General features: G+C 34.4%; 1 protein-coding gene across 3 annotated transcripts in view; it reads right to left on the bottom strand.

Annotated features, from left to right (window-relative positions):
* Myo81F (unconventional myosin 81F) overlaps window positions 1-27,729 on the bottom strand; it is a 454,212-nt gene that overhangs the window by 158,421 nt on the left and 268,062 nt on the right. For all 3 annotated transcript variants that reach the window (XM_090398885.1, XM_090398887.1, XM_090398886.1), the window contains 4 exons: window positions 22,946-23,080; window positions 18,975-19,133; window positions 17,586-17,656; window positions 10,200-10,389 (listed from right to left, as the gene is read on the bottom strand). In XM_090398885.1, the coding sequence (XP_090255011.1) occupies window positions 10,200-10,389; window positions 17,586-17,656; window positions 18,975-19,133; window positions 22,946-23,080 (555 nt within the window). The remainder of the gene's footprint in view (window positions 1-10,199; window positions 10,390-17,585; window positions 17,657-18,974; window positions 19,134-22,945; window positions 23,081-27,729) is intronic.

The following is a 27,729-nucleotide window of genomic DNA, read 5'->3' as shown; positions in this document are numbered from 1 at the left end:
AGTCCCTACACTGCACCAAAATCTGGTTTGAGAGAAAATTTAAAGAGTCATGTGAAGTGCTCAAACACAACCCAAATCTCAACAAAAATGATGGCCTAACCATTTCAAGAATGTGGAGGACCCATCTACAACCTGTATAACAACTTAAACAAGCCAAAGAAAAATTCCACTACAAGAAGACAACCTGGTGAAGTGTTTGTAACATTCAACAGCAACTGAAGGAAATCATATTATAACAATCAGAACTGTACAAATCCAGAAGAATATTAATACATGAGGACTTTAGCAGTTTATTGTAGTTGTATTTTTTTTTTTTTAATTTTTTAAAAATTTAATTTAATTTAATTTTATTATCGATAGAGGTCAGGCTAGGAAAAAGATTAATTAACTACATAGATTTAGTTTACGGGCTAGAGCATGTAGCTTGGTTCCATATACGCATGTATCCTTCTGATGATGACCTCGATACAGGGGTTGAAACGTCAAGTATTATTTTATTAATAATTCGTAAAATAATCTTTTCAACACGTGTGTTTTTGTGTCTCTAAATTTATAAATATGAAAATATGTGATTGTTGGATAGTGCTTGGCATGATGTTTAGGGACTCCCTAGATGAGTCTAAGGACTTGATGGAGTAGCCATTTATAATAATATATCCTCTCCTAGTAAGCAGGTTTTTTAAACACATCTTTTCTTAATTTTTGCTGAAGTAGGCAAGTTTCCTTAATGTATCATTCCTTCATTTTGCTGGCATGAAGAATAATTGCTCAGACAATTAAGCAGTTCCAAATGCACCTTCAAATAAAAAAAAAACTTTACTACAGATTAAAGATTTCAAAGAATTCAAATCTTTAGTTTAAAATAATAATGATATCACAGTGATCATTAATGTCAGCTCTCTATTTAACAACATTCCTCTTTCACACTTGCTTTATGGAAAAATGCTCTCCCCCTGATATAATTGATCTTTTTGATTTTGATATCCATGCTGGCTATTTTTCTTGGCAGGATACTTATATATAAACAGACAGAAGGTACAACCATGGGCTTGCACTCCCCCCCCCCCCTCCTGCCCCAGTCAATTTCTTTAAGGAATATAAATCCTACCTGGCTAAGATGTATTGATGATGTTTTCTCTATTTGGCCACATAGCTCAGACATATTAGACCCCTTCCTCCTCCATCTCAATAGCCAGTACACCATAAAAAAAGAAAATAATAAAAGCCTACCTATTCTAGATACTCCAATGGCACCCTTTCGTTACAGGAAGTTTACAGAAAACCCACCCACACAGATATATAAACTTTCCCATTCCCATCCGCACACTCAACAGTATGGATTTATCAAAACTCTTCTCAAAAGAATCTCAAACCTTTCTTCTACCCAGGCTTTCCTGTCATTTGAATTCTCCCTTATTAATGCTATTACTGCTAATGCTATTAACCATTCTCTATATCTGGGGCACCTAAGAAAAAATAGCCAAGACTAAAAAAAAATTAATCTCTGAATTTCTTTAAAATCTCATCTGAAGCTGGCTGCCCTTATCCACTCTTCTAAGGTTCCACCTCCCACTCTCTGTTCCAGGTGTTTACAAGGTTCCTTGTTCTTGCAAATTATCTTATTAAATTATGGTCAGTCTAGTCTAGCTGACCTTGCTTTGAATACCTTGCACAGAATCAAATATAAATAGGAAAAAAACTACTATGCTTCACAGTATCACATAAACCTGAAAGATTTTTCTTGGAATCAGCATCAGTTTTGTTTCCTAAGATTTGGGAAACTTTAATCATTTGGCCTTCTGTCCAACAGCTAAAGCTAGACAACAGCATCCATAGAGGGTGCCCCTCATAGGACTTTAGGCTTTTAGTCTCTTTTCTTCCACTTATTATTTTAAATTCTTTCCTGTGAGCTTATGCATATAACTATATATTTCCATTGAAGCCCTTCCCAATATCATTTACATACAAACTGAACGGCAATGGACCCAAAACAGACCCTGGGGCACAACACTGGTCACTTTTCTTCCTCTGGGATATCGCTCCCTATATGCAACTTGCTGGTACCTATCACAGCCAATCTCCAATCCAGTGCATTAATCTACTATCCAACCCTATCTGTGCCAGTTTATTTATCAGCTTGTCATATGACAATTCATCAGAGGCTTTAACAAAATCTAAATATACCACTATGTATGATTCCCCTTTATCCAATCCACCTGCCACCTTGTTATAGTAAGTAGATTGCTAAAACACGATCTTCCTTTAGCAAACCCATGCGGTCCATCAAAAAGAATGGTTATTTGTCATCAACCAAATTCTGAATCCTGGTCCTTACTAATCTCCCTAACACCTTTAACCACAACTCCAGACAAACAGATTGCTCTGTAATTTTGTCCTCTTTCCACTTGTTTGGAACTTGGGCAAATCTAAGACTCAAGTCAAAGAGGCAAATTGAAGCTGGAATGTTTACTGTTAATGACCCCCCCCCCTCTCCAAATTATCAATAGTAAAAACGTAATTTGAAATGGCTAAAAGCAGAAACCTTACATCATGTCCAAATGGCAGTGTGTTTTCTGGTCTCTTGCCAAAGCTACTGGCTGTAACTTTTGTTCAATATTGCTTTTACTCTATTGCACTTGAAGGATTCTAGAGCATCATTGGTTGCAGAAATAGCCAATTCTCCTGGCTTCTTCATTTTCTTTTGATTCAGGCAGTGAGCATCTTGCTAAATGGCCTTCTACGATTCCAAACACACAGTATTCTATGCACTTGAAAGAAATAAAATTGAAAGAAAATGAAAATATTGTCTGAAAAGGATAACAAAAAAGTTCTTAATGGCATTTCTCCAACTGTTAGAAGTTTTGTGCTCTAGAGGTTCCATAATTGTTTTTTTTTTACTCTTTCCTATTCCACTATTCTGCAAATTGAATATCAGCATATTTGAATTAGTATTTGAATATTCAACATATTTCCTGAGAAGTGTAAATAATTCCTTATCATCAAATAACCATCCAAATTTTCTCACTTCATTTCTTTCTAAACTATGAACACTAATTCTATGCTATCTTGAATCACAGAAGTAAAGTATTCATGAAGCATAGCAGTAGTTTTGCTTCTTGGAATAAACATATTCTAATAAATGATTACCTGCATGGGTTTTTCCACTGTTCATCAACAGATAATCTTGCTTATATCATTCACCTTTGGATAAATGCCATGGAAAAGTTCAGAGAAGCTTAAGTGGCCACTCTTGACATATCTAAAGTATTTGATCAAGTTTAGCATAAAAGTCTATAATAAAACTCCCATTATTATATGGGATATTAACTTCTGCAAATTCATTCATTACCATAACATTGCATGTGATGACAGATGAATCTTTAATATCAAACTGTACAAGTAATTCAAGTGTTCCACAAGGAGCTATTTTTTCAGTCCATTTGAATGCAAATCATCCATAAGGTTACTTATGACAGTATAATGCACTCCTCATTTAACAATCCTTGCATTACACAAATACCAAAACTTCTAGAATATCAAGTTTGACAATTTAAAATTCTGATCTCCTTGGATGTGGTGACAGCCCAAGACAGGAAGGTGTGGAGGAGACTCATAACAAACAGTGACCCCACTTAAGTGGGAGAAGCTGCAGAAGAAGAAGAAGAAGATCTCCAAACCAGTCTTCAATGGGTCACTGATAATTTTGTTAATTTAAATGCTAACAAAACTCAATCCTACTTTATTTCTTGTGAAAAGAGAATCTTCTCCTTCCTGTCTTATTTTGGACAGCACTCAAATTTCTAAACAAGATGAGATTTCTCTTCTTGGGATAATCTAACCTCAAACATTTCTTGGCATAAACATGTTTCAAATATCAACTCTTCAAATTTCCCTTTTACAGTCTATAGGTTTCGAAAAAATTAGGTTTTGGCTTTCATTCAAGTTTTCACTTTCTATATGAACAGCTATTAACTCTATACAAATCACAAATGTGTCCAAAAATTGAAATTGGAAGAGCCTCTAAGAGCCCTAAAAATTCTTGATTCAGTACAGAAGAGATCAGTTAGGTTTATAAGTGATCAACTTCTCACACATTCACTCACCTTTCACAAAGGGTTTCATCTGTTTGCATTTTCTATAACTATTTTCATGATACTATTCATTCATCAGAAGTGGTATCAATAATTCCCTGCTTGCCTTCTCTCTGTCTCAACTAAATCTGTGAAAACAAGCAGCAACGGTAGCAGATATTTAACCCCTTTGTTCACAGCTTAACATCAAACTCAGAGAATAAATTTTTCTTTCTCTTCATTCATTCTTTTTACAATCTACAAGTTTTTAAATCCAGTGTGAAAGTGTTATTTTTTTCTTGGCTTTCTGTTCATCCATAATGCCAATGCACAGCAGTGCAGTGAACAACTTTTCATGTATTGGATTACCATTTAAAATATTTCATGGATGAAATTCATAACACTGTGTACCTTTTAACAACTAATTAACTCTACACAAATAAGAAATCAACCGAATACATATTGCTTTTGAATTTGAGTGCCTCTATAAGAGCTTTTAAAATCCTTCACTCAACAAAAAAAAAAAAAGAAAAGAAGGCAATTAGGTTACTTAATGACCAAACTTTCACAAAGAGAGTTAATTTCTGCTGCATGAATTTTCTACAAATATTTCCCTGATCACTGTTCATCAGAAATAGCATTAAGAATTTATTTATCATCCTCTAAATTTGTTAAAAACACATGCAGCAACTGATATTTTACTTTTTCCATGTTACCTTTTTCCAATTCTATATGCTGGTGTAAGAGATTATCTATCTATATATAATGTATCTATCTATAAATATATATGCTGTTGACTTCACCTCAACTGCCTTAGTATTTAAGATAAAATATTTTATATTCATTTAACTGCTACCCTATCGAGGATAGCCTCCCATGTGTCCTATCTCTGTAGATGCCTGTGTTCACAGGGCCGGTTTGCCTGTTCTGGAGAACGAAAAACCCTAGTTTTCTGGTGAAAAAACCTCAATCTCTGCACGGAAACCGGCTAACTCACCTTTTGTTGACAAATGTTTCGTTTGCCAACAAAGGTTGGTCAAGTGGTAAAGCCTTTGCTACTAATGGCTCACAAAGAGCTAAGCAGGTTTGAGTGCGGTTAGTAGTAGAAGGGGAAGAATCATTTGATGGTGTTGGCACATTCTCCCTTGATGAGTCTTTGGACTCCCTGGAGGTGTCACATAATAATAATTTCATAAGATAAAGCATATTTTCTTTTGAATGTGTGTGTGTGTGTGTATTGCTATGCATTATGGGAAGGGTCACTACCCAGACCAGTTGTGACCTTTATTGATGTGTCATAAGTGACAGCCAGACCCAGAAAGATACCAAGGTTGAATTAATGTAGAATAAGGCAACACTAAGATAATAAATAATAAGGTAACTGATGTGAAGTCAACCTTCTCTATACACAAGCAGTCTAATCATGAAGATTTCATGCACAAAGTCTGTTTTCTTATTTTTCTTACACTTGGGTAAAGGATTTCAAAAACTTCCTTGCTAAATTTAATGTTGCAAAATGTAACCTTATGCACTTTGGATTGAAAAGGTTACATACTACGTATCACACTGATGGTGCTGGAATGCAGGAAATTGATGAGGTTAGAGAATGATGGCATATTGCAAAAGTTGGCAAAATAGTTCAAAGGATTACTCGGATGTTGAAGAACACATTGATAAGTAAAGATAGGGATTATTATCTCTTTTTATAAGGCTATGACGGTCACATGTTGCCTACATTGCAAAGATTTGGTCACTTCTATTTCTTGGGGATTGGTGGAGAGGATTCAAAGATAAGTGACCAAGTTGGTGACAGGTCTGAGGACTGTTCCCTATGAGGAGAGACTCAAGATGTTTGGGTTGTAGAGTTTATTTAACAGATAAAGGAGAGCAGCCATAGTAGAAACTTATAAGTTACTTGGATTCTCTAAGACCAACACAAAAGAAATTTTTGAATACATGCTGAGTAGGGAGAGAACAGGGAATCATTTCTAGAAGTTGTGTGTGGTTATTAAGGGTGTGGACTGAAATTTCTGTTTGAAGAGTGGTGAATGAATTTAAAAAGAGGTATGATAGGAAATGTGCCCTTTAATTTTTGCCAGCCCATGTGCACATGAAAAACATTTTGTGTTCAAGTTTCTATGCATAGTCTCACACTCAATGTGTGCAATAGTCTTTGCTCATGCTAGCAAATGTCGCAAACAACAAACTCTTAATGTTGAATTTTTTCTTGACAATTATTCATAAGACTATTACACTTTTTTTATAATCTTTGTCAAGTAGCTTTATTTTATCCTCCTACATGTTTCGCCAATCTTTTTCTATTGGCATCCTCACGGAATACAAACTAGTAAGCTAAAATGAAGGTTACAGACTAGATTATAACTGATAGTTCTAATTCATACAAAAAATTGGTATTGTGCGTGACAATGTGCGTGTCTCGTTAACGTGATTTATTCGTTATGGCTCATTACATAATTGTTATGAAAGTTCATTTCTTTGATGTTTAATGATCTGATAAAAGTTTTCCAAATTTCTGGTAAAATTAGACCTTGATTCTTGTTTAGGTTTTCAGTTTTATGGGTGACTGTAGCTGCTTCTTTAAAGGTTCTTGAATGGTAGTTATCTTCTATGTATGGCATAAGGCTCTTATCCCACTCAATGTGATGGTTAGTAGAGGCAAAGTGGCATGAAAGGCCTGAAATGTCTTGTCTGTTATTTCTGACATTTCCTCTAGAAGCTTTGAAACGAGAAAGAAAGAACACATAGGATATGTCAGAAATAACAGAGAAGACATTTCCGGCCTTTCATGCCACTTTGCCTCTACTAACCATCACATTGAGTGGGATAAGAGCCTTATGCCATACATAGAAGATAACTACCATTCAAGAACCTTTAAAGAAGCAGCTACAGTCACCCATAAAACTGAAAACCTAAACAAGAATCAAGGTCTAATTTTACCAGAAATTTGGAAAACTTTTATCAGATCATTAAACATCAAAGAAATGAACTTTCATAACAATTACGTAATGAGCCATAACGAATAAATCACGTTAACGAGACACGCACATTGTCACGCACAATACCAATTTTTTGTATGAATTAGAACTATCAGTTATAACCTAGTCTGTAACCTTCATTTTAGCTTACTAGTTTGTATTCCCTGAGGATGCCAATAGAAAAAGATTGGCAAAACATGTAGGAGGATAAAATAAAGCTACTTGACAAAGATTATAAAAAAAGTGTAATAGTCTAACAAACTCTTAATTTGATACACAATCGATTTTAGGCATAAAAAGATTTGTTAAAAAATCTTGTACATTTGCATGCTAAATATTTCAATAAGCGCAACCTAAATGCTTACTCCTTCAGCTACTTAAATACTGCATATGCATGCAGTTTATAAACAAGTCATGTCACATTTATCTAGCCACTTAAATTTAAATGAATTTGAAGTTCTTTTCCACTTTAATTTTGAAGGTTTAACACACTAAAATCACAATGTAACATTTCTCATATTAACAGTGCCCTTTTTCTTTCCAGTAACCTGTAAAATTACAAGCATTAAATTAAATCTGTGTAGATAGAAAAATCCAAACAGCACAGTCACTTGAAGAGAAGAGGCATAAACAAATATGCCTCTACAACTTGCTGGCATCAGCATTAGTTTGCACACACACTGCAGGTTAAATAAAGTGTATTAAGTTGGAATGAGTTAGAGTAATATTGGAGTGGAGACATTGGAGAAATTACTAAATAAAATAAGTGAGGAGTATGATTTATCATATAATTTGTTTGTATAGTACATTCGAAATTACTGACTGTAAATTATAAATTCTGAAAGCAAAAATTTTTGATGCAGTTACTAGGCATGTGCATGCTCTATTTGACTGGCATGGATGCACATAGCTTAGAGGGTACATTAATGATAGGTACTGAGTGAATAACGGTTAGTATGGGTTTCATTTCCTGCAATGAGTTTTGACTCCAGGATACCCATATAATAATAATATTAATAATAAATTAAAGAAACCATTTTCAGTAGCCTAATGATTTGCACTTCATAGTGAAGAATTTATGGAGACACAAGTGTTAGAATAATTACTTAACATTAAGCAAGTAACAATCGACATTGACCTCTGTATTGAGGTCATCATCAGCAACATACATATGTACAATATACAAGCTACATGCCGCTGCACTATATAAAAATAAAATGAACCTAAATATTTGTTAATCATTTATCCTAGCCTGACCTCTGGTGAGAAAAAAAAATGGAACTACAATAAACAATTTCTACAGTCCTTTCATGGCAAAATAGTTCAAAGGATTACTTGGATGTTGCAGAACACATTGATAAATAAAGATAGGGATTGTTCTGGATTGAGGATGGGTCCTCCACATTCTTGGAATAATTAATCCATCAGTTATATGCAGATCTGGATGATGTTTTAGCATTTCACAAGCTTCTTTGAATTCTCTTTCAAACCAGGTTTTGGTATAGTGTAGAGACTTAGTGCCTTTCCAGTCAATTCTGTGACATGTTTGGAGTGTGTGGTCTGATAGGCCTGTTTTACCATAGTGGAGGTATTTAATGTGGCATTCGTGTTCATCTTTTCTGATTGGGATGATGCATCCTGATTCCCCTATGTAAGTTAGGTTAAAGGTACACTGAATTTTGTAAACTGCTGGGTGGGTAAGGTATAGAAGAGGATCTTTAGAGGAACTAAGTAAATTTCTTAATTTTGCTGGGGGTTTGAAAATTGTCTTGATGTTGTATTGTTCTGAAATGTCCCTAACATAGGGTATGGTTATGGCAACCTTGCAATCAAAACCAATGATTTGTACATGCATGATGACATCCTAACTCAAGGGTTCTCAACCTGGCTGTGGTCGTGGGCGCATTCGAGATTGGGAAGAGAGTGGCGAGCACCAATATTTTTTTTTCTATGAAAATTTATACTTGCTTATCATATCAAATGATAACAATTAACAAATTAATTAGCTATGAAAATAGGATAATACACATGTAACATTTATTATACAACTAAATTATTTGATAATCATTCATTGTCATTATAATTATTAAAAATAACAAAACACAATTTCATACATAAAAGATTTTTCTTCAGATTTATTTAAAATATATAGAAATGTAGTTAAAAAAATAATATTGTATGTCACCAAATTAATTAAATTAATGTGATCTTTGGCACTATGTTTCTCACAGCTGGGAGTGATGATGATGTTCCTATTCATAAACAGTTGTCAAGGTTGGCATTGGTAAGTCTAGATCTGTTTTTTGATTTAATTATATTCCTAGTTGAAAACAGGGGAATTACAAAATGTTTGTAACATAACATAAATGTTAACATTTTTTCCCAATTTAAATAAATATTACTACTAGGGGAAGACATATTTTCCAGTTTTAATTTAATTTTTTCCTTATTTAATGATTGACAATGGGCACATGCAAATAGCTATGCAAGGTGTGCATTTGTGCCAATGGGCATAGGGTTGAGAACTGCTGTCCTAAATGATAAAAAGTTATTTGGAATTTCTAAGCTGTTACTACTAATTTTGAGGAGCTTGAAAGTAATAATTTAGGATATGTTTACATTTTGTGTGCAAGTATTTGACAATTTAATGACATGTCATTAATTCCCCAGAATAAAAAAAGTATGTGCTTCTGTTCATGGATGACAGCTCACTACTAAAAATGCAAACAAAACCTGATGCTGTTAAAACAGGAACAGCCTAGCTTCAAAAAACTGATTTCACACACATGGAAAAACAACTAAATTTACATGACACAGACATAATTCGATCTATTACAAAATTCAACACAAAAATAATCCAATAACAATAATTTGTAACTCAGTTGGGTGAAGAAGAATGCAATTTCCAAAGCAAAGCATATATAAAAAACATGACAAACAACAATGGAAAGAGGTGAAGAAAATAGCAGGCATGTAGCTGTCTGGCATGGCAAGGAAATATGTTCAAATAAGGGAGATGAAACACATAACATTTAATATTCAAATTAAAAATGAATATGCATTTTCCTAAAATATAAACTTCATTTTAACTTTCAAAACCTTATTTCTATATACCAATAGTACATATAGCTACCTTTACAACACCATGGACAGCTTGAGCAAACAATAAGTTGATTTCTATAGGATCTTGAGGAATTTCTCTTGGATTTCGGAATAAACGCTTACGGAATAAGAATCTACATTCTCCTCCACCTAGAGCAAGAGTTGGACCTTTTCTTGACAAAGTATTATATTTACTAAATGTTGCAGAGCTGCGACGGCACCTAGATTAAATAAAATTATAAACATTAAATATAAATAATGGATACAAGGTTGAAGATGTGATTATGACAGGAAGAAGGGATGGAATGCATAGAAATAAAGATGGGAGGGATATGAAATGAAATAAGTCAGGATCAGGGAAACAGGTATGATCAGACTAAATGGTGTACCACAGCAGATGAAGTACAGAGTGATGGTATTGGTGAATAGCCTAAAAGAGGATGGCATTGTTAAGTTTGTATACCAATGTAAGGCATATCAAAAATAAGTGAAATGCAGCTGAGTTTGTTTACAAACTGAGTCAGTATGCCCAAAGATAATTGGTGTTAGTGAAACTTTGTCACTAAAGTCCTATCTAGGAGGGTGCACCACCTAGATAGGACTTTAGTGTTACCCATGTATCACACTTAATATTGTGTTGTATTTGAGTGTGTGTTACATTAGTTTTTTGTAATCCCTGAAGATGTCTCAGTGACTGAGACGAAATATTGGAAGCATTAAAAGTTTTAATCCTTTCCGAGTGCTGTATATATTCCATTAAGCCTCCAACATGATGAAACATACCACTGCAGCACATAGTGGATGTCAGATATTTGAATACTTCTCTAAATATCTTGCACAACAAGAAGCCCTTATAGCACAATGTACACCTATGTAAAGAACACCACACAATTCGCTGAAAAAACTAAGGATATCAAAAATCAAATTAGCTAATGCCTTTTTATTCCCATATAGGGAGTAGGCGAGGCCTCCTACCTAACTTTTGTAGATTGAGTGGGCAGTTCAATCTCCACTGGTACCCAATCAGAGATAGCTGGCCCAAGGCTATCACTAATTAATCGGTATGCAGTGAAGAGGGAGGCTAACAATTGCCACCATCTCGTGGTCCCTAACCCTAACAATATTTTTAATGTCTGAAAATAGTGTGGGTTTGACGGCCAATTGTCTTGAGTTTATGGGACAAAAACCCAAGTCTCCGGGAGAAAAAACCCACTTGCCCATGCCAGAAATCGACTAACTCAGGAACCGGTTAAAAAAAGGCTTAGAAAAAGATCCTCCAGCCTGCGACTAGACTCAAACTTATAAGTCTTCCTTCATGCAGTCAAGTGCTGTAGAGTGCAACACCACTTCTACTGAGTTACAAAAACTAAGGATATCATAACTGAACTCCCAAACTGACCATCATTCCTGGATATGATCAACCACTTCACCAATGTACTACCTTGAAAGCTATAGGATTATTATAAGAACTATTTCCACCAGATACTGACATTATTTGAACAATGCATCAACAACATATTCCTCCAATTCCAAGATAAATTCCACAAGTAAAAAGAAGGGCTAGCAATAGGCTTAACTATCATTACTTTAAGTCAACCTATTTGACTAAAAATTATGACCTTTGTAGATGATGTATTCATTATATGGCCTAGCTTGGCAAAATAATGACAGAACTTGCCAATCATTTTAATAACAGTCATTCCCATATAAAGCTATCAAATTAAAAAAACAAATAAAGATCCCTTCTTTTTCTGATGCTCTTCTGGAGGAAAACAGAATAAACTTAGCTATTCAGTATACAGATAACCAGCATGCACACATGCAGGAAGACATCTTCGTGCAATATCCCATCACTATCCATCACATAAAACTGGTGTTATTATAGCTATGACTGGATAAACAAGAGTTCCAGCAATATGGGAAAAAGAATCCAAAAAAATGGTTATAATAATAATAATAAAAAAAGAGAAATGGCAGTGAGCATTCTAAAATCTTGAGACTCCTTTGTCTTACAAAACTTCCCATTCACCACAAAGGCTAAAAGCCAACTTCCTAGGAGAAAAGAAAAACACTATGCACCAAAACTTAAACAGTAAACATTAATCCACCCTTCTTTAAAGAAAAGCTTATTCTAGCTTTGAAAAGTACAGGATTATAATGCCACATTATGCACAGTCTCATTATCACCATAAATTCCATAATCTATATTATATATTATTATATATAATGTAATATTAATAATATATCCTTGCAGAAGTTTTCTTATTTTGCTATCCTTGCAGACAACTTCATCGCATGCCCCTCACCTGGCTGCACTTATCATTTTTCTCAGGTTACCACTGTCTCTAAGTTTTATTTCCTGTTCTCAAATGCTTTTATCTTCATTTTCAATAATATCTGAAAATTTTGCCATCTGGTTCACATTTGAAAGCTGTCTGATTTTTTCAAACATTTCTCACTCTTTTTTATGTCATGATATTCATAATATTCATTCTGCTCAAAATGAGATGGTGATTACCTCCCACTTTTTTTTTTAAAAATCCCCTGTATTTTTGTGTTATCCTACATCTAAATTATGAATGTGAGCAATGATATAATCAATGACCCTTTCTTGAGTGTTTTTTCCATGCAAATGTATATACATCTTTATGTTGTAGAATTGTGTTAGTCAAGACTAGTTTAGGTTCTAAGCAGAAATTTAACAGGAAGTTAACATTCCTGTTAGTTCTGTATTTGTTTCTCCAAATTTTTTTAATACATTTCTGTATGTCTATATTTTATTCTCGTAGACAGGCTTATACGTTGGTTATGCATTATTAAAACACTTAAGGAATTGAACAACGTAGTTAAGGATATAAATTAAATTAAACTTTAATAAATATTTTCCGATATTTCGGCAATGTCACATTGCCATCTTCTAAAGGGAACTTATAAAAAAGTTACGTGCACGTAGGCATTACAACACAGAAACTGGGAATGAAGAGATGAAGCTATTGTTCTCCTAACAGTCCTGATGGTGCCCTCTAGTGGGCTAAGTAGGTGTTCTTGGCCGTTGGGCTGAAGGTCTGCTGATGTAGGCCTCCCAAATTTGGGGCAGTCGCATACAACTAAATTTGTTGAGGTTTGGAGAATTTCTTAGGGCTAAGGCTGATTCCATAAAGAGTCTTTCAAATTTGTATTTGCTACGGTGTATCATTGTAGCTTTCTTCCACCGTATTCTGTGGCGTGTATCCAGAGCATGGTCTGCAAGTCCAGAATGACTGTATTTGTGAAAACGGATGTAGTCCTTGTGTTCTGAAATTTTGATATTTGCTGTCCTGCCTGTTTGGCCAAAGTAAGACAGTTTACAACTGCAAGGGACCTGGTAAACACCAGGTAGGTCTAGGGGAAGTGGTTGGTCTTTAGTGGCGCGGATAAGGGATGCCAATTTTCTGTAAGGTTTGTAACAGGAGGTCAGGTCATGTTTTTTTAAAATTTTGGTAATCTTTTCTGAGGTGCCTCGGATGTAGGGAATGGTGATGGATTTAGAGTAATCCTTGTTGTGGAGGGGGGGAGGGGATCTGTGGTTTGTAGGTTCTAATATTTTTTGGATTTTTTTTGGGGGGGTAGCCATTGGCTGAGAAAGTGTTGAGGATGTGATTTAGTTCAGTGTTTAGGGCTAAGTCGTTTGAACAGATTAGTTTAGCCCTGTTGTATAGTGTTTTCACTACTCCATATTGTTGTGAGGGGGGATGGTGGGATTGTTGGTGAATGTATCTGCCTGTATGGGTGGGTTTTCTGTACACTGAGAAAATATTTATTAAAGTTTAATTTAATTTATATCCTTAACTACATTGTTCAATTCCTTAAGTGTTTTAATAAAGTCTATATTTTACTTACATAATACAGTTTAGGTCCCCAAAAAGAATTACTTTTTCTGCTTCTCTTGTGTATATATATGAAAAGATCTCAAATACATTCTATCTGAAACATACTCTACCTAAGTAACTAGTAAACACAAACTATGAAAGTAATACCAACACAGCTAGCATAGTAAACCCTACAAAACAGAAAAGGCTAAACAAGGTCAACTTCCTAGCAGATTAAAGGGGAAATTCCATGCACGGAAGCATAAATCATAAGCATTAATCCCACTCTCTTTTCAAAAAGAGTGGGATTAATGTTTTAAAGTTTTTTTTTGGGTTGCTTTTCTTCTAATGATCACCTTTGTTTGAACTATAGGCACAAGCTGCATTTTTAGTTTTTCCACGACATTTTGAAAATTTTCCATGTTATAATGCAAAGGTTGGTTGATTGGTAGAGTCTCTGCTACTAATGGCTCACGCAAAAAGTTAAGCAAGTTTGAGTGCAGTTAGTATTTGGAAGATGATCAATCGTTCGATGCTGTTTGCACACTCTCATCCAACGAGTCTTTGATTCCCTGGAGGTATCATATAATAATAATAATAATAATGATTGTTTGGAAGGATCTGACATCATACACAGGTTACTTTCAAACAACCTCAGAAACTCCAGAACTTTGTTTGATTAAGGGTCGACAACCATTTGAGAAATATCTAGGTGTATTAACATGTGAAGCACAGACCAGGAAAGCATATATAGATAGCAGACAGGTCCCTGAAAATTATAGCAGAGAACAGGAATGATGCTATTAACAATAACCAATAAAATGATTTGTAAGAATCAAAAGGACCTATGCATCACATGGAATCCTTAACAGGAAACAAAGATTAAGATTGCATGATATGCAGAAATCACTCACCAGATGATGTAGCATTAGAGACCCTGGCCACATAAGATATGCGCTTTGGTTCGAAACACACAAAACATGAGCATGTTTTATGTGATTTCAACTAATTCAAAAATAATAACAAAATACATTTGGTCAATGATTTGTTGATGCTGTGAATTCGTACCAAGTTTGTAGTGATAATTTCAAAAGAAATTAATGGCAAAATGCATTGAAATATTTTAACTAACATCGTTAAGTAAAAACATGAGCTTTAATCATCTTACAATTTTACATAAGTTTAACCAGGAATAATCAAAAATATGGATCAAATTTATGTTCAAGTGGGAGATGATTTTCATCATCTATTGCACCACCACTGCCTGTTTAGTGGAGGTCTAAAGAAGCATGGAAAAAAGATTACATTTGGTTACCAACATACGGTTTCCAACTTTTTGTGGATGGAATATCATAAAAATATATCTGTCAGTTTAATGCAACTAAATGAAGGTTTTAAAATTTGAGATCCATAAATGGGATCCTTCATATTCATTTGGTGGAGTTATACTGGAAGTGGAGAAAATAAGGGATCTTGGGATGTTTGTGAACAGAGATTTGAAGTTCTGAGGACATAATTGTAAAGGTTATGGAGATCTCAGAGAACTGCTGCAATGTTAAAGAGAACCCTAACCACAAGAGATAAAAATGTGGTAGTCCATCTGTATAAAGCTTTGATCAGACCATATCTGGATTTCTGGGCTCAGATCTAGTCACTGGGATTTGAAGGGGATGAAGTAACCTTGGAGAGAGAGGTGCAGAGACGGATAACAAAAATGATATCAAGACTATACAATGTTGATTATGAGGATAGATTGAGGGGATGCAGACTACTAGGTTTGGTGGATAGAAGACAAAAGGGGAGGATATGATCGAAACATTTAAGCTGTTGAAATGTTATAATTGTGTTAACACTGAGGAGATTTTTCATGTGATAGAATGAGAAGAAGGAGCTGTAAAAGGAAGTTGGTTGGTAAAATGTTAAGGTAAGTTTTTTGTATGGAGAGTGGTATAGCCATAGAATGCATTGTCTGAGAGAGTGGTGAATGTGCAGACAGTGGATGAGTTTAAGGATTGGAATGATAGACTATGTTGACCTCCAAGAATGAGGTCAGGAAAATAATAATAATAAAATATTAAAAGTAATAATACTACAATCACTACATGCTTATTAATATTAAGGTAACAATGCTAAAAATCAAAGAGTTGTTTTCCATTTTCAGCTGAATGCTCTTGCTAAACAGACATTAAAAAGATGACAGATCACGAATGAAGTGCATTGAATATGCTATCTTTTCAGAAATATTTAAACAAAATTTAAAAAGAAATACATACAGATTTTGCTCAATTGTTTTCAAAGTAAAATTATGAGGTACTACCCAAAAATTTAGGGAATTTTAATGTCACATGTGAACTGGTTGCAGTACAGCCTTCTGCCACTATAGGGGTGAGCAGTATGTGAGTCAGCATGCCAACAGCTAGCAATCTGAGAGTATGCATTCTTGGGTTATGTGTGTTTTTGTAATGCTATGTCTTAGTGGTTTGGCAATTTCCTTCTCCAACTTAAATGGTGGATTTTAAGGAGCAAAGAATCTGCATCAAATTTTGCTTCCAACCTAAAAAAAACTGCTGCAGAAAACCAATGAATGCCTAAGGAAGCATTTGGAACTTGCCAAAATTCATCACAGAAAAAGAAACAAAACAACAACAAAAAAAAACATCAAGTTTGCCGGCCTGATTGGCCGAGTGGACAGCATATTTGCTCTCCAGCCCAAAGGCTGTGGGTTCGAATCCCGCTGTGGGCATGGATGTTTGTGATTGTCTGTGGAAATGCGAGTGGTGGTGGTCGGCAGTAGATGGCGTTGGTGGAGTTGTGGTTAGTTGGTGATTGCATGGTGGAGACAGAGTTGTAGAGCAGGTGACCTCCCTTGATGAGTCTGGACTCCCTGGAGGTGTCAAATAATAATAATAATAAGGTTCATCAAGTGAATATTGTTTTTTTTGTTTTTTTTACATCCAAGACATTGTCCACAAGGAATTCCTCCCTCCTGGTCAAACTGTTAATGGCAAGTTTTACTGTGAAGTTTGAAGGGGCTAAGGGAGAGCATTCAGCACAAACTTTCAAACAAGTGGAAGAACAATGACTGGGTTCTCGTTATTCAACAGTTCCTGGCTTCCAAAAACATGACAGTTATTTCTCACTCCCACATTCACCTGACATTGCCCTCTGGACTTTTTCCTGTTCGGTAAGATGAAATTCTATCTGAAAGGGTGTTGTTTTGCTATGATCAGGTAGAATTGCAGGAGGTGCTCAACACAGTCACACTTGAGGATTTCCAGGGATGCATGGAATCATGGAAACCCATCACTATAATTGCTGTATATGTTCAAGGAGACTACTTCAAAGGAGACAATGAAAACTAGGAGTTAGGGTAAATATATATATATATATTTTTTTTTTATTGTAATCTCCAAACTTTTGGGTAGTATCTTGTAAATTAGATAGAACCTTCTAGAAGGGATCAAGTAGCTGAGAAGTCAAATTGCAGTTTGTTTTTTAATATTAACTGTAAAACAAGAAAAAGCCCACAGCTTTTATTAATTATACAGTATTAAGTTTAAAATACTTACAACTCCCAATTTGATATTATATCAGCCAGGTATTCATAACCTTTAATAACATGTTCATATTCTGGTGTACACTGCAATGATAAAAAGATATATCTATAACAGAAGTGTGTCTAATATATATATCTTAGCTATCTAATCAACTTAAAAATATATTAATATATATCATCATTATACAGAGCCACTGTTGCCCACTTTATATTTAAAGCATACTTTGTAGATTTATGTGGCTTTAAAATATATAGGTAATTTTATCTATCATAAATAAAAATTTTGTTAGCATATTTCAATGATTTTAGCATGTTGAAAACAACTTAAAAACTGTGATACAGCTCTAGCTACATCTAACATTCCATCATAATGGAGAGAAGGCCTAATAATACCAAAACCCAAAATGATAATCTAAACAACCCAGAAAATTACAGGAGTCACACTACTTCCTACCACACTGCATGAAAATCGATAACAAGATGCTTCTAAACTAAAGTGAACCATATGTAACACCTCTTCTACTCAAAAATGAAGCCAGTTTCTTGAAAAATAAGCACTGTGAAACATCTGCCTTAGAAGCAGCAAGGGATAAAAACCTTCCCTTAATCTTAAACTTCAATTTCTTGAAAGCCTTAGATTCAATCAATATACAAATGATGTTCAAATTTTTCAGCTATAATGGCATATCCTTGAAAATAAAGCAATAACAGAACAGTATCAGAATTACTATGCAAGAGTCATAATTAATAGAGAGAGAGATGACCGAGAGCTTTCCTATCTCCACTGGAGTTCTTCAGGGAGACCCTTTGGCACCATATCTTTTGATTTTGTATTCAAGACTCACAGGAAATGGGTACAGAATAGCTCTCAAAGATTCAGCAGGACCAACCATTATATGTAGTCTGTTTTACAGATGATGTTGTACTGACTGACTAACTTTCAAACTGCCCAAAATCATTTAGATAATTTATGTATAAATGCAGCACTGATCGGGTTGACAGTCGACAGCAGCAAATCTAAAGCCCTAAAAAACACAATAGAAGGAAATATTAGACTAACTGACTATATTCTTAAAGCATGTAAATGACTTTCAGTACTTTATTCCTACATCAATACTCTAACTGACATAGTGAAAAGAAAGCACTAAGTTCTTCAATTTCATAAAAGCCTAATATTTGGAAATCCAATCTCATCACAAAAATATCAAAATTCATCTGTACAAAACCTCCATCCAAGCCAAATTTACATATGGTGCCCAGAGATGGAACATCAATACTCAATGAGAAGTTAACATCATTGATAGCTTTTGGATAACATGCCTTGGAACAATACCAGGATATATGTACATTTTAGTATGATATTTAATATTTTAGTATGAAAGACAACATGAAAATAACTCACCTCGTATAATGCCCAGCCATCCAATGATCGAAGACCAATTTTAACTGCTAGCTGGTGCATGGCATCTGCAGCAGTATCTGAAGGATGAATGTCTATTGCTTTAGTTCGACCATCCAAGAAATAAAACCGACAAACCAGATTGCCCATATTGCGCACAGCCTGCAAATATCATCATGGAAAAGAAATGCAATTCAATATATTAGTAACAAAAATGCTACACTAAATTCCAAATCAAGTATTTACATTTCACAAGAAATTTAAAGAATGCATTGTGTCAACTGTGAAATTTTGGTGGAAGTGGCATCATTTTCATGGTTCAGGCTGGGCTCCCTAATTTCAGTGATAGGAAATCTTAATGCTGCAACCTATAATGACATTCTAGTCAATTCTGTGCTTTCAACTTTATGGCAATAGTTTGGTGAAGGCCCTTTCCTGTATCAACATAACAATGTCCCCATCCACAAAGCATAATCTGTGCAAGAATGGTTTGATGAGATGGGCATTGAATAACTTGACTGGCCCACACAAAGCTTTGATCTCAACCCCACCTATGGGATGAACTGGAACTGAGTGTGAGCCAGGCTAATTCACTCGACATCAGTGACCAATCTCATTAATGTTCTTCTGGAAGAATGCGAGGGAATTAACATGAAATGGATCAAAATCTGGTGGCCTTCTAACAGATTGAAGGCTGATATAACAGCAAAGGGTAGCCAACAAATTATATATTGATGTTTTTCATATTAGAGCAAATGATGAGATGAGTAGGCATCTGGATAGTTTTGATCAGACAGTGTTTGTTTTTTTGGGAGGTAAATTGAATGCTTATATCCAATGGCTCAATCACTCTTGAGCCATTGGATATAAGGAGTAAGCAAGCAAAAGAATAGGTAGTAATAGTAGTAGGGACAAATGACTTCATTGGGAACAAGGAGAATGTAAGATTGGATAGCTGGAGGTTGTTCAGAAAGATAAAAGATAACAGTGGGATAGGAAAGGTAGTCAGTGTGTTGCCCAAGTATGACAGTGATGAGATGAGAATTATGAATGATATGTTAGCAGAAATGGGTGAAGAGAAAGGAATGCAGTTTGTTAATGTCTGGAATGAGTTTGAAGGAAGAACTGAACTGTATAAGAGTGATGGGCTGCATTTGAATAGTTTTGGTGTGAGTCACTTGGAGAGAGCGCTGCTGGAAGAAAGAGTAATGAGTGCAAAGAATGAATCTGAGCAAGTAAGAAGCAATGTAAAAGAGCAGGAAAGAAAGGAAAGATTGAAATGGTGCTTATGAATGAAAAAGTGGGTAGAATAAGTGTAGAGAATTAGAGAATAGGTGTGCAAGACAAACAGGGAAACACAGAGACTCAGGATGGACATGGAACACAGCATAAGAAAAGTTGATGGTCCAAGAAGATGTGAATGCATGAGTAGACAAAAAAGAAAGGAGATGACCTGGGATGTAGGGAAAACAGTTGGATTTGAAGAAGGTTCTGAGATAAGTGGTATCAGTGAAACTTGTTATAGATCCATGAATGAGCTGTTAATGTTTGTATACAAATGCTAGAAGTATCAGTAACAAGGGAAACGAAATGGTTGCATTGATTGAATTTGTTCACCCAAAAACTGTTGGAATAAATGAGACATGGTTGGATGAGGATGATAACCTGACAGGAATATAGATGAAAGGTATGATGTATTTTGTGAAGATAGAAAGGGTAAAAAGGGAGGTGGAGTGTTGTTGATTACAGAAAAAGAATTATGTCCATACAAGGTAGAGATGGAAGGGAGAGTGGTAGTAGTTTTGAGATAGTATGGTGTGAGACAGAGATGAATAGAATGAAATACTTTATTGGATGTTGCTACAGACTGGTAATGTGGAGGCTAGATGACTGGGAAATTTATTAGCCAAGCAAATGGGAATAGGGTGATTTTAATTATGGCAAAATAAATTGGATGATGAACCAGAAGTAAAAAAAATGAGTTTCTTGAAGGACAACTACCTCATGCAGTATGTAAAAGAAGGCACACGAGGATTGAGGGTCTTGGATTTGATCACCTCATCAGAGGATGTTATTATAAATGAAGTGTCAAATCTCCCAACCATGTGAGGACTTCTGTGAAGAAAGGGTATATATGAAACTACAAGGCCAGTGATTATGAGAAGTTCAGGAGACAGCTTGCAGCTGTAGCACAGAATAAGAAGTTGGGAAGAAAGGAGATCTATGCTGCTTGGGTGATATTCAAGAACTATCTGGTAGAAGTAATGTTTAAATGTATTCCAAGGTCAGAAAGTTAAATAAGGTAAGTGTGAAATGGATGAGTGAAGAGATTAAGCATGCATTTCAGAGAAAAATGGAGGCAACATAAGATGAGATGAGTGGTAATAATCAATTCCACAAGGAGTACAAAGAGCAGGCAAAAGAGTAACTCTGGTTGGTAAAGGTAGCAAAAGTTCAGTATGAGCAGCAGTTAGCTAATAAAGCAAAAATGCATCCAGAAAAAAAATAAAATAAAATAAAAAAAAAAAGAATGATTATGATAGGATGGCAATGATTGGAGAAAATGGTATAAGAACAAGTGCTGGAGGATATAGTTGAGATATGCAATCAGTAGTTCATAAAAGGTCTTTCATCCTTGTAAATGTGACATCATGGAGAGTTTGAGAACAGTGGTTGATGGGTAGGAGAGACTGACTGTGTGTGAGGAAGAGGTATGTGGAGAATTATGCAAACTTGATGGTAATAAGGCTGTGGGATTTTATATATCACTGCATATTTTGAAGGAATGTGCCAAGGAGTTGACATCTGTCTTGACATATTTGTTAAATATGAGTCTTACATTGGTCAAGTTCCAAAGGAGTGGAGGGAAGGTAAGATTGTACCACATAAAGGAGGCCACAGAACTCAAGCATCAAATTACAGGCCAGTCTGCATGTCAGGAGTTATGGTTAAAGTGTTGGAGAAGCTGGTGAGAATCAGGATAGAGAATTTGGTTGACAACAATGGTATTATCTTTGATAGGCAGCACAGATTTGCTTAAAGGTAATGTTTTAGTAATTTGCTTACTTATCACTTATTACAGTAAGTATACAGTAGTAGTATACTTAGACTTTGCAAAGGCTGGAGGAAATAAGAGGGGTGATGGTGAAGGTGCCCTAACTGTATGTTATTCCTAGTATTGTTTGAAATTACTGTACTGATGATGCCCTATTATGCAAACTTGATTACTTAGGACAAAATATTTACTTATTAAATAATTTAAGTACTGTGGTCACATGTGTATGTTTAGTTCCTGAATTTTTTTGTTTCTTTTTTAAATTAGGAATTTACTGACTGTCTACTGTAAACTTACGCTGTACTGGCAATTTTATTTTGTGTTCCATTATTAATGTACTGGAGATGTCTTGATTCTTTGGCAAAAATTTTACATATTTCAAAGCCGAATGTAGAAACTATGAAAGTTTCATAAAATAAGTTGACCAGAGAGCTTACAGGAATACAATCCTTGGCATTCATGAGTTGCCTCAGCACAGACAACCCAGAAGACATAGGCACTGCCAAAGCATCTATATATTCACCTTTTGTTGGTCAATGTTGATAAGGTTTCACTGGTCTGACAGCTGTTTCAATTTGGTTGGTTCTCCTCAGAGACCAGGCAGAATTCTTAAGTTTCTGCCTGGTCTCTGAGGAAATAATGCTGGATCTAATATCTACTTTACTTATATAATTTTGCATTGCTGAACTGAAGCCTTTTGGCTCTCTATTTTAGTTAATGAATTATAATAATCAGGAATTTACATAAAATTCATACAATAATCAGATCTGTTTAAGTTTGGTCAGTTTAGAAAAGCTTCACAATTCTCTTTGTATAATCCCTCTACAAGAACAAACTTTTATGTAAGAGTTTAGTTTTTCTTCCATGTAAGTTTGACTTTCCATCTTTAATTTCTACAAAAATGCAAACAATTACTCACATTTATCTCAAGTGATGAAGGCGGCAATCTTCGAGGGGTTACTTTTGTGCTATGTAGATTATCTAAACACCACTGGGCGTAACGAGCTATGGCCATATCCTCCCGCAGATATTTTTGTAGAAAACTATTGAAATACTAAAATAAGAAAGGTGAATAATCAATAAGCACAAATTGAATACTACATTTATTAACTGAGTGTAACATTAACCTTTTGTTTTGTATTGTTATATATAGGGAAATTGTTATTAAATTGTTATATATACCAAAGCAATACCAAATATTTGGTTTTGCTTTGGTATTCAGCTGATTCAGTGTGTTTTTCAGATATTTGGCATTGGCTGGCTGAAGCAGAAAAATTTTCCTGTTACATGTGTCATAAAAAAGGGGACATCCCTGTCAGGTTCCTTGGTTTATGTAAGAGAGAGATAAACCAAATAGTCTGACAGGGATGTCCTCTTTCAGCAACTCTTTTTAATATTTATCTAAATGAAATAATAATAAAATGAAATAAAAATTTGCATCAAGGTATTAAACTTTCTTCTACTGTGAACTTAAACACTCTCCTTTTTTCTGATGACCAAATAGTAATTACAAATTATGAAGATAACTTACAGAAAGATATTTTAAATTTAAATGAGATAGCCAAAGATTATGGAATGATAATATCAACAGAAAAATCAAAAACGATGGCCTTTAAAGGACAATATCCAGTAAGTAATAGTAACAGATAACAAGATTTTACAATGGGTGAATTCATTTAACTACCTAGGATGTATGATTACATGTGAACATGAAAAAGACATAAACCTAAAAATTGTGAAATATCTAAAAATAACAGGTGTAATTAACTCTATATTTAAATCTAACCTAGTTCAAAAACAAACCAGACTAAAAGTATACAATACATTAGTCCTACCAGTCCTATAGTAAGAAAGTGAAATCTGGACAATAAAACAAAAATAAAAATAAAACAAAGATTAATAACAGCTGAAATGAAGTTTATGAGAAAAACTGCAAAGTATACTCTATTCGATCACAAAAGAAATGAAGAAATTATGAAAGAATTAAACATGGAATCAGTAATAGAAAAAATTAAATTAAAATTAAAATATAAATGGATGGAATATGTTGAAAGAATGAAAACAGAATGATTACCAAAACAAGACAAATTACAAACCATTAGGAAAAAGAAAACCAGGATGTCCTCTTAAGAGATTGAAAGATGACTTCTAAGGCTGGAATAGGCCACTCTAGGCCTAAATCCTTGAAAAGTATGATGATGACATGTGTCATAAAAAATGCAACCAATCAGGAAAAGCCTTCCTTACCTTTCATGACCATTAATAAATAAGGGTTTCCCAAGGCTAATGAGTATACTTATTTCACAGTACAATTTCTCAGAAAATTTCTTTCAGCACTGTTACCAGCCTATTACTTGAAAGAGTTTTTTTTTCAGAAAATATTCACAAAGAAACCAGATGAAATACTCCAAAAAATGCTGAAAAATTCATTTTCCTACATCATAATTTATCATGAATTCATTTTGATTATTAAATTCATAATTATTTTCTATATATCACAGTTTAAAATAAGTTCTGTTAATATTTTTGTTATTTGAAGAAATAAATGCGATATTTCATTCTGATTTTTATGCTGTATGGTTTTTTAAATACAATGCTCTCTATGAAATTAAATGATAGTGTTATTATATTGAAATTGAGGATATTATGGATCCATAATATCTAATATCCTCCATTTCAATGTATCATATCAATGTATTCTCAAAAGCATCCAATTCTAGTTTTATGAGAACAAAACCAGAATTGGATGCCTTAGCTGCACTATTTAAACAACACAAACTCTAATCCACAACCCATATATTCACCTTTTATTAATGCATTGAGTTAAGTTTTACCAGCTTGAAACAACAGGCTTCAAACTGACCAAATTAAAAAAAAAATACAGTGAAGAGAAGACAAAAGCTCATTCAATACTGTAACAAGTTATATCAGAAAGTTCAATTCATCATAAATGATTTCTAGGTGGGTATATAATAAAATATTAAGGTACAGAACTAAGAAGCTCCTATTTGTCTTACATACGATACTATAATAGACAATATTATAGATTCATTTACTATATTTTATAGTAAAATATGGAAACAAGGAAAAGTAAAAAATGTAGAAAATGTTCTTACTTTTGAAAAATTATTATAAATCTTATGAGGAGGTTATGTTCTTACGAACTGTCTGGAAATTTTTGAAAGTTTTAAGTTATTTTATACATTTGGCTATAAAATATGGATGCATCCTCCATTATAATAGTTAAGAGATGAAATATAGAACAGAGATGTTTCCAATTGAAGTATATCAGTTCTATATAGTTAGGGAAAGCAAAATTTTATTTTTCCTTTTAATCAAAGGAGATCTTAAAAGTCTTCATTTTGACAACATAAACTACACAGAAATAGGAGATATTAAAGATACATGCTTATTTAATAGCTGAACATATATATATATAGAAACTTGGAGCGTTTCAAATAAAGAAGAGAGCTTATGAGAATGCAATTGGAGTTGCTTTAGCAAACTCTGATTGCAATTCTCTGATGAAAACTAACAGTTCAAAACAGCTATCAGGACAGTTAAATGTTAATCAAAAGAACTAACAAAAGGCAAATATATGGACACCTCGACAGTCCACATCTTTTTTTAATAGTGCAAGCTAAGGCAACTCCGATGCTGAAGATTGTATTCTCATAAGATCTTCAGTCAGTTTTTGAAACTTTTAAAGTTCACACACACATATATATATATATAGAATTAATAATTTACTGACTAGAACCCGAGGAGTATAATAAAAAAAATTTAATGAATTACAACTAGTTTCATTGGAGTTCCGATTTCTTCAGGTGAATAAGAAATAACTAAAAACTTACAAAAACTAATACGGTAAAAAACACGGGCTTTTCATTTTAACACAAAAGAGTTAGAAGAATAGTAACAGTCATATTTGAATTAGAGACCATGCGGCATTATTAGTGTGAGTTAATGTTGAGTGATAGCTGATTTTAGAGCGCCAGTATTGGATTACTGCGCTATGGGAATCAGGCAAACTATAACTTAGATTGCTGTTCATGTGTGAAGGATCCAGGACTATTTCTTTAGATTCTACAATGCGTCTTTCAAACTCATCATTGTATATATATAAATTGGTCATGTGATCCCAATCGATTTGGTGTTGACACTCTTCAAGATTAGAGTTGGCGGAGAAAAGAACACGACTGAAGAGGGCACTCGCTCAGGTTCTTTTGTAGGAGATGTCACGTCTGTGTTCCTCAAGACATAGTGAAATAGATTTATCTGTCTGACTGAAATAAAGTCTACCACAGTCGCACACCACTTTATAAACACCTGGAAAATGTAGCTGGCTGTGTTTTGGCTCAGAAAGGAATGAAATTTTGGTTTTTATGTCGAATTTCTTCAAAATTCTAGCAAGTTTTGGCGTCAAAGAGCTTATATATGGTAACTGGATGTGGGTGATCGGGTTGGATTCCCCTTCTTGTCGAGGTTGTTGACATTTTCTCAAACGTTTAGTGATGTTACAAGAAACGTACCTTCTTAAATAATGGATATTCTTCTCATAACATCACTAAACATTTGAGACAATGTCAACAACCTCGACAAGAAGAGGAATCCAACCCGATCACCCACATCCAGTTACCATATATAAGCTCTTTTACCCCAAAACTTGCTAGAATTTTGAAGAAATTCAACATAAAAACCAACTATACCACTTTACCAGAGCTTCATTCCTTTCTGAGCCATCCAAAACCAAAACACAACCAGCTACATTTTCCAGGTGTTTATAAAGTGGTGTGCGACTGTGGTAGACCTTATTTCTACCACATTTATCTGGTCTATGTGGTAGACCAGATAAATCTATTTCACTACGTCTTGAAGAACACAGACGTGACATCTCCTACAAAAGAACCCGAACGAGCGCCCTCTCCAGTCATGTTCTTTTCTCCGTCTACTTTAATCTTGAAGAGCGTCAACACCAAATCGATTGGGATCACACGACCAATTTATATATATATACAATGATGAGTTTGAAATATGCATTGTAGAAACTAAAGAAATAGTCCTGGATCCTTCACACATGAACAGCAATCTAAGTTACAGTTTGCCTGATTCCCATAGCGCAGTAATCCAATACTGGCGCTCTAAATTCAGCTATCACTCAACATCAACTCACGCTAATAATGCCGCACGGTCTCTAGTTCAAATATGACTGTTACTATTCTTCTAACTCTTTTGTGTTAAACTGAAAAGCCAGTGTTTTTTACCGTATTAGTTTTTGTAAGTTTTTAGTTATTTCTTATTCACCTGAAGAAGTCGGAACTCCGATGAAACCAGTTGTGATTCATTAAAGTTTTTTATTATACTCCTCGGGTTCTAGTCAGTCATCATACGTATCAAGGATTTAGGCCTAGTATGGCCTGTTCCGGCCTTAGAAGTCATCGTTGAATCGTTTAAGAGGACGTCCTGGTTTTCTTTTTCCTAATGGCTTCTAGTCAGTAAATTATTAATTCTAAATGTATACATCCCAAGTCAACTCTAGTAACAACATATATGTTGTTACTAGAGTTGACACATAAAATACGTAGAATTGATACATAAAAAACGTTGTATTTTTTATGTATCAATTATGTGTGGCAATTTTTACCTGTAATTTCCAGTTTTTAGATACTGTTTATTACTATTCTTTTCCTTTATGAATACCTG

The sequence above is a fragment of the Typopeltis vanoorti genome, chromosome 10, assembly GCF_054136105.1.
Source record: "Typopeltis vanoorti isolate ZY-2024b chromosome 10, IOZ_Tvanoo_1.0, whole genome shotgun sequence".
Taxonomy (NCBI): domain Eukaryota; kingdom Metazoa; phylum Arthropoda; class Arachnida; order Uropygi; family Thelyphonidae; genus Typopeltis; species Typopeltis vanoorti.
Note: the sequence above shows the minus strand (reverse complement) of the source record. Positions and strands in the feature narration are given on the sequence as shown.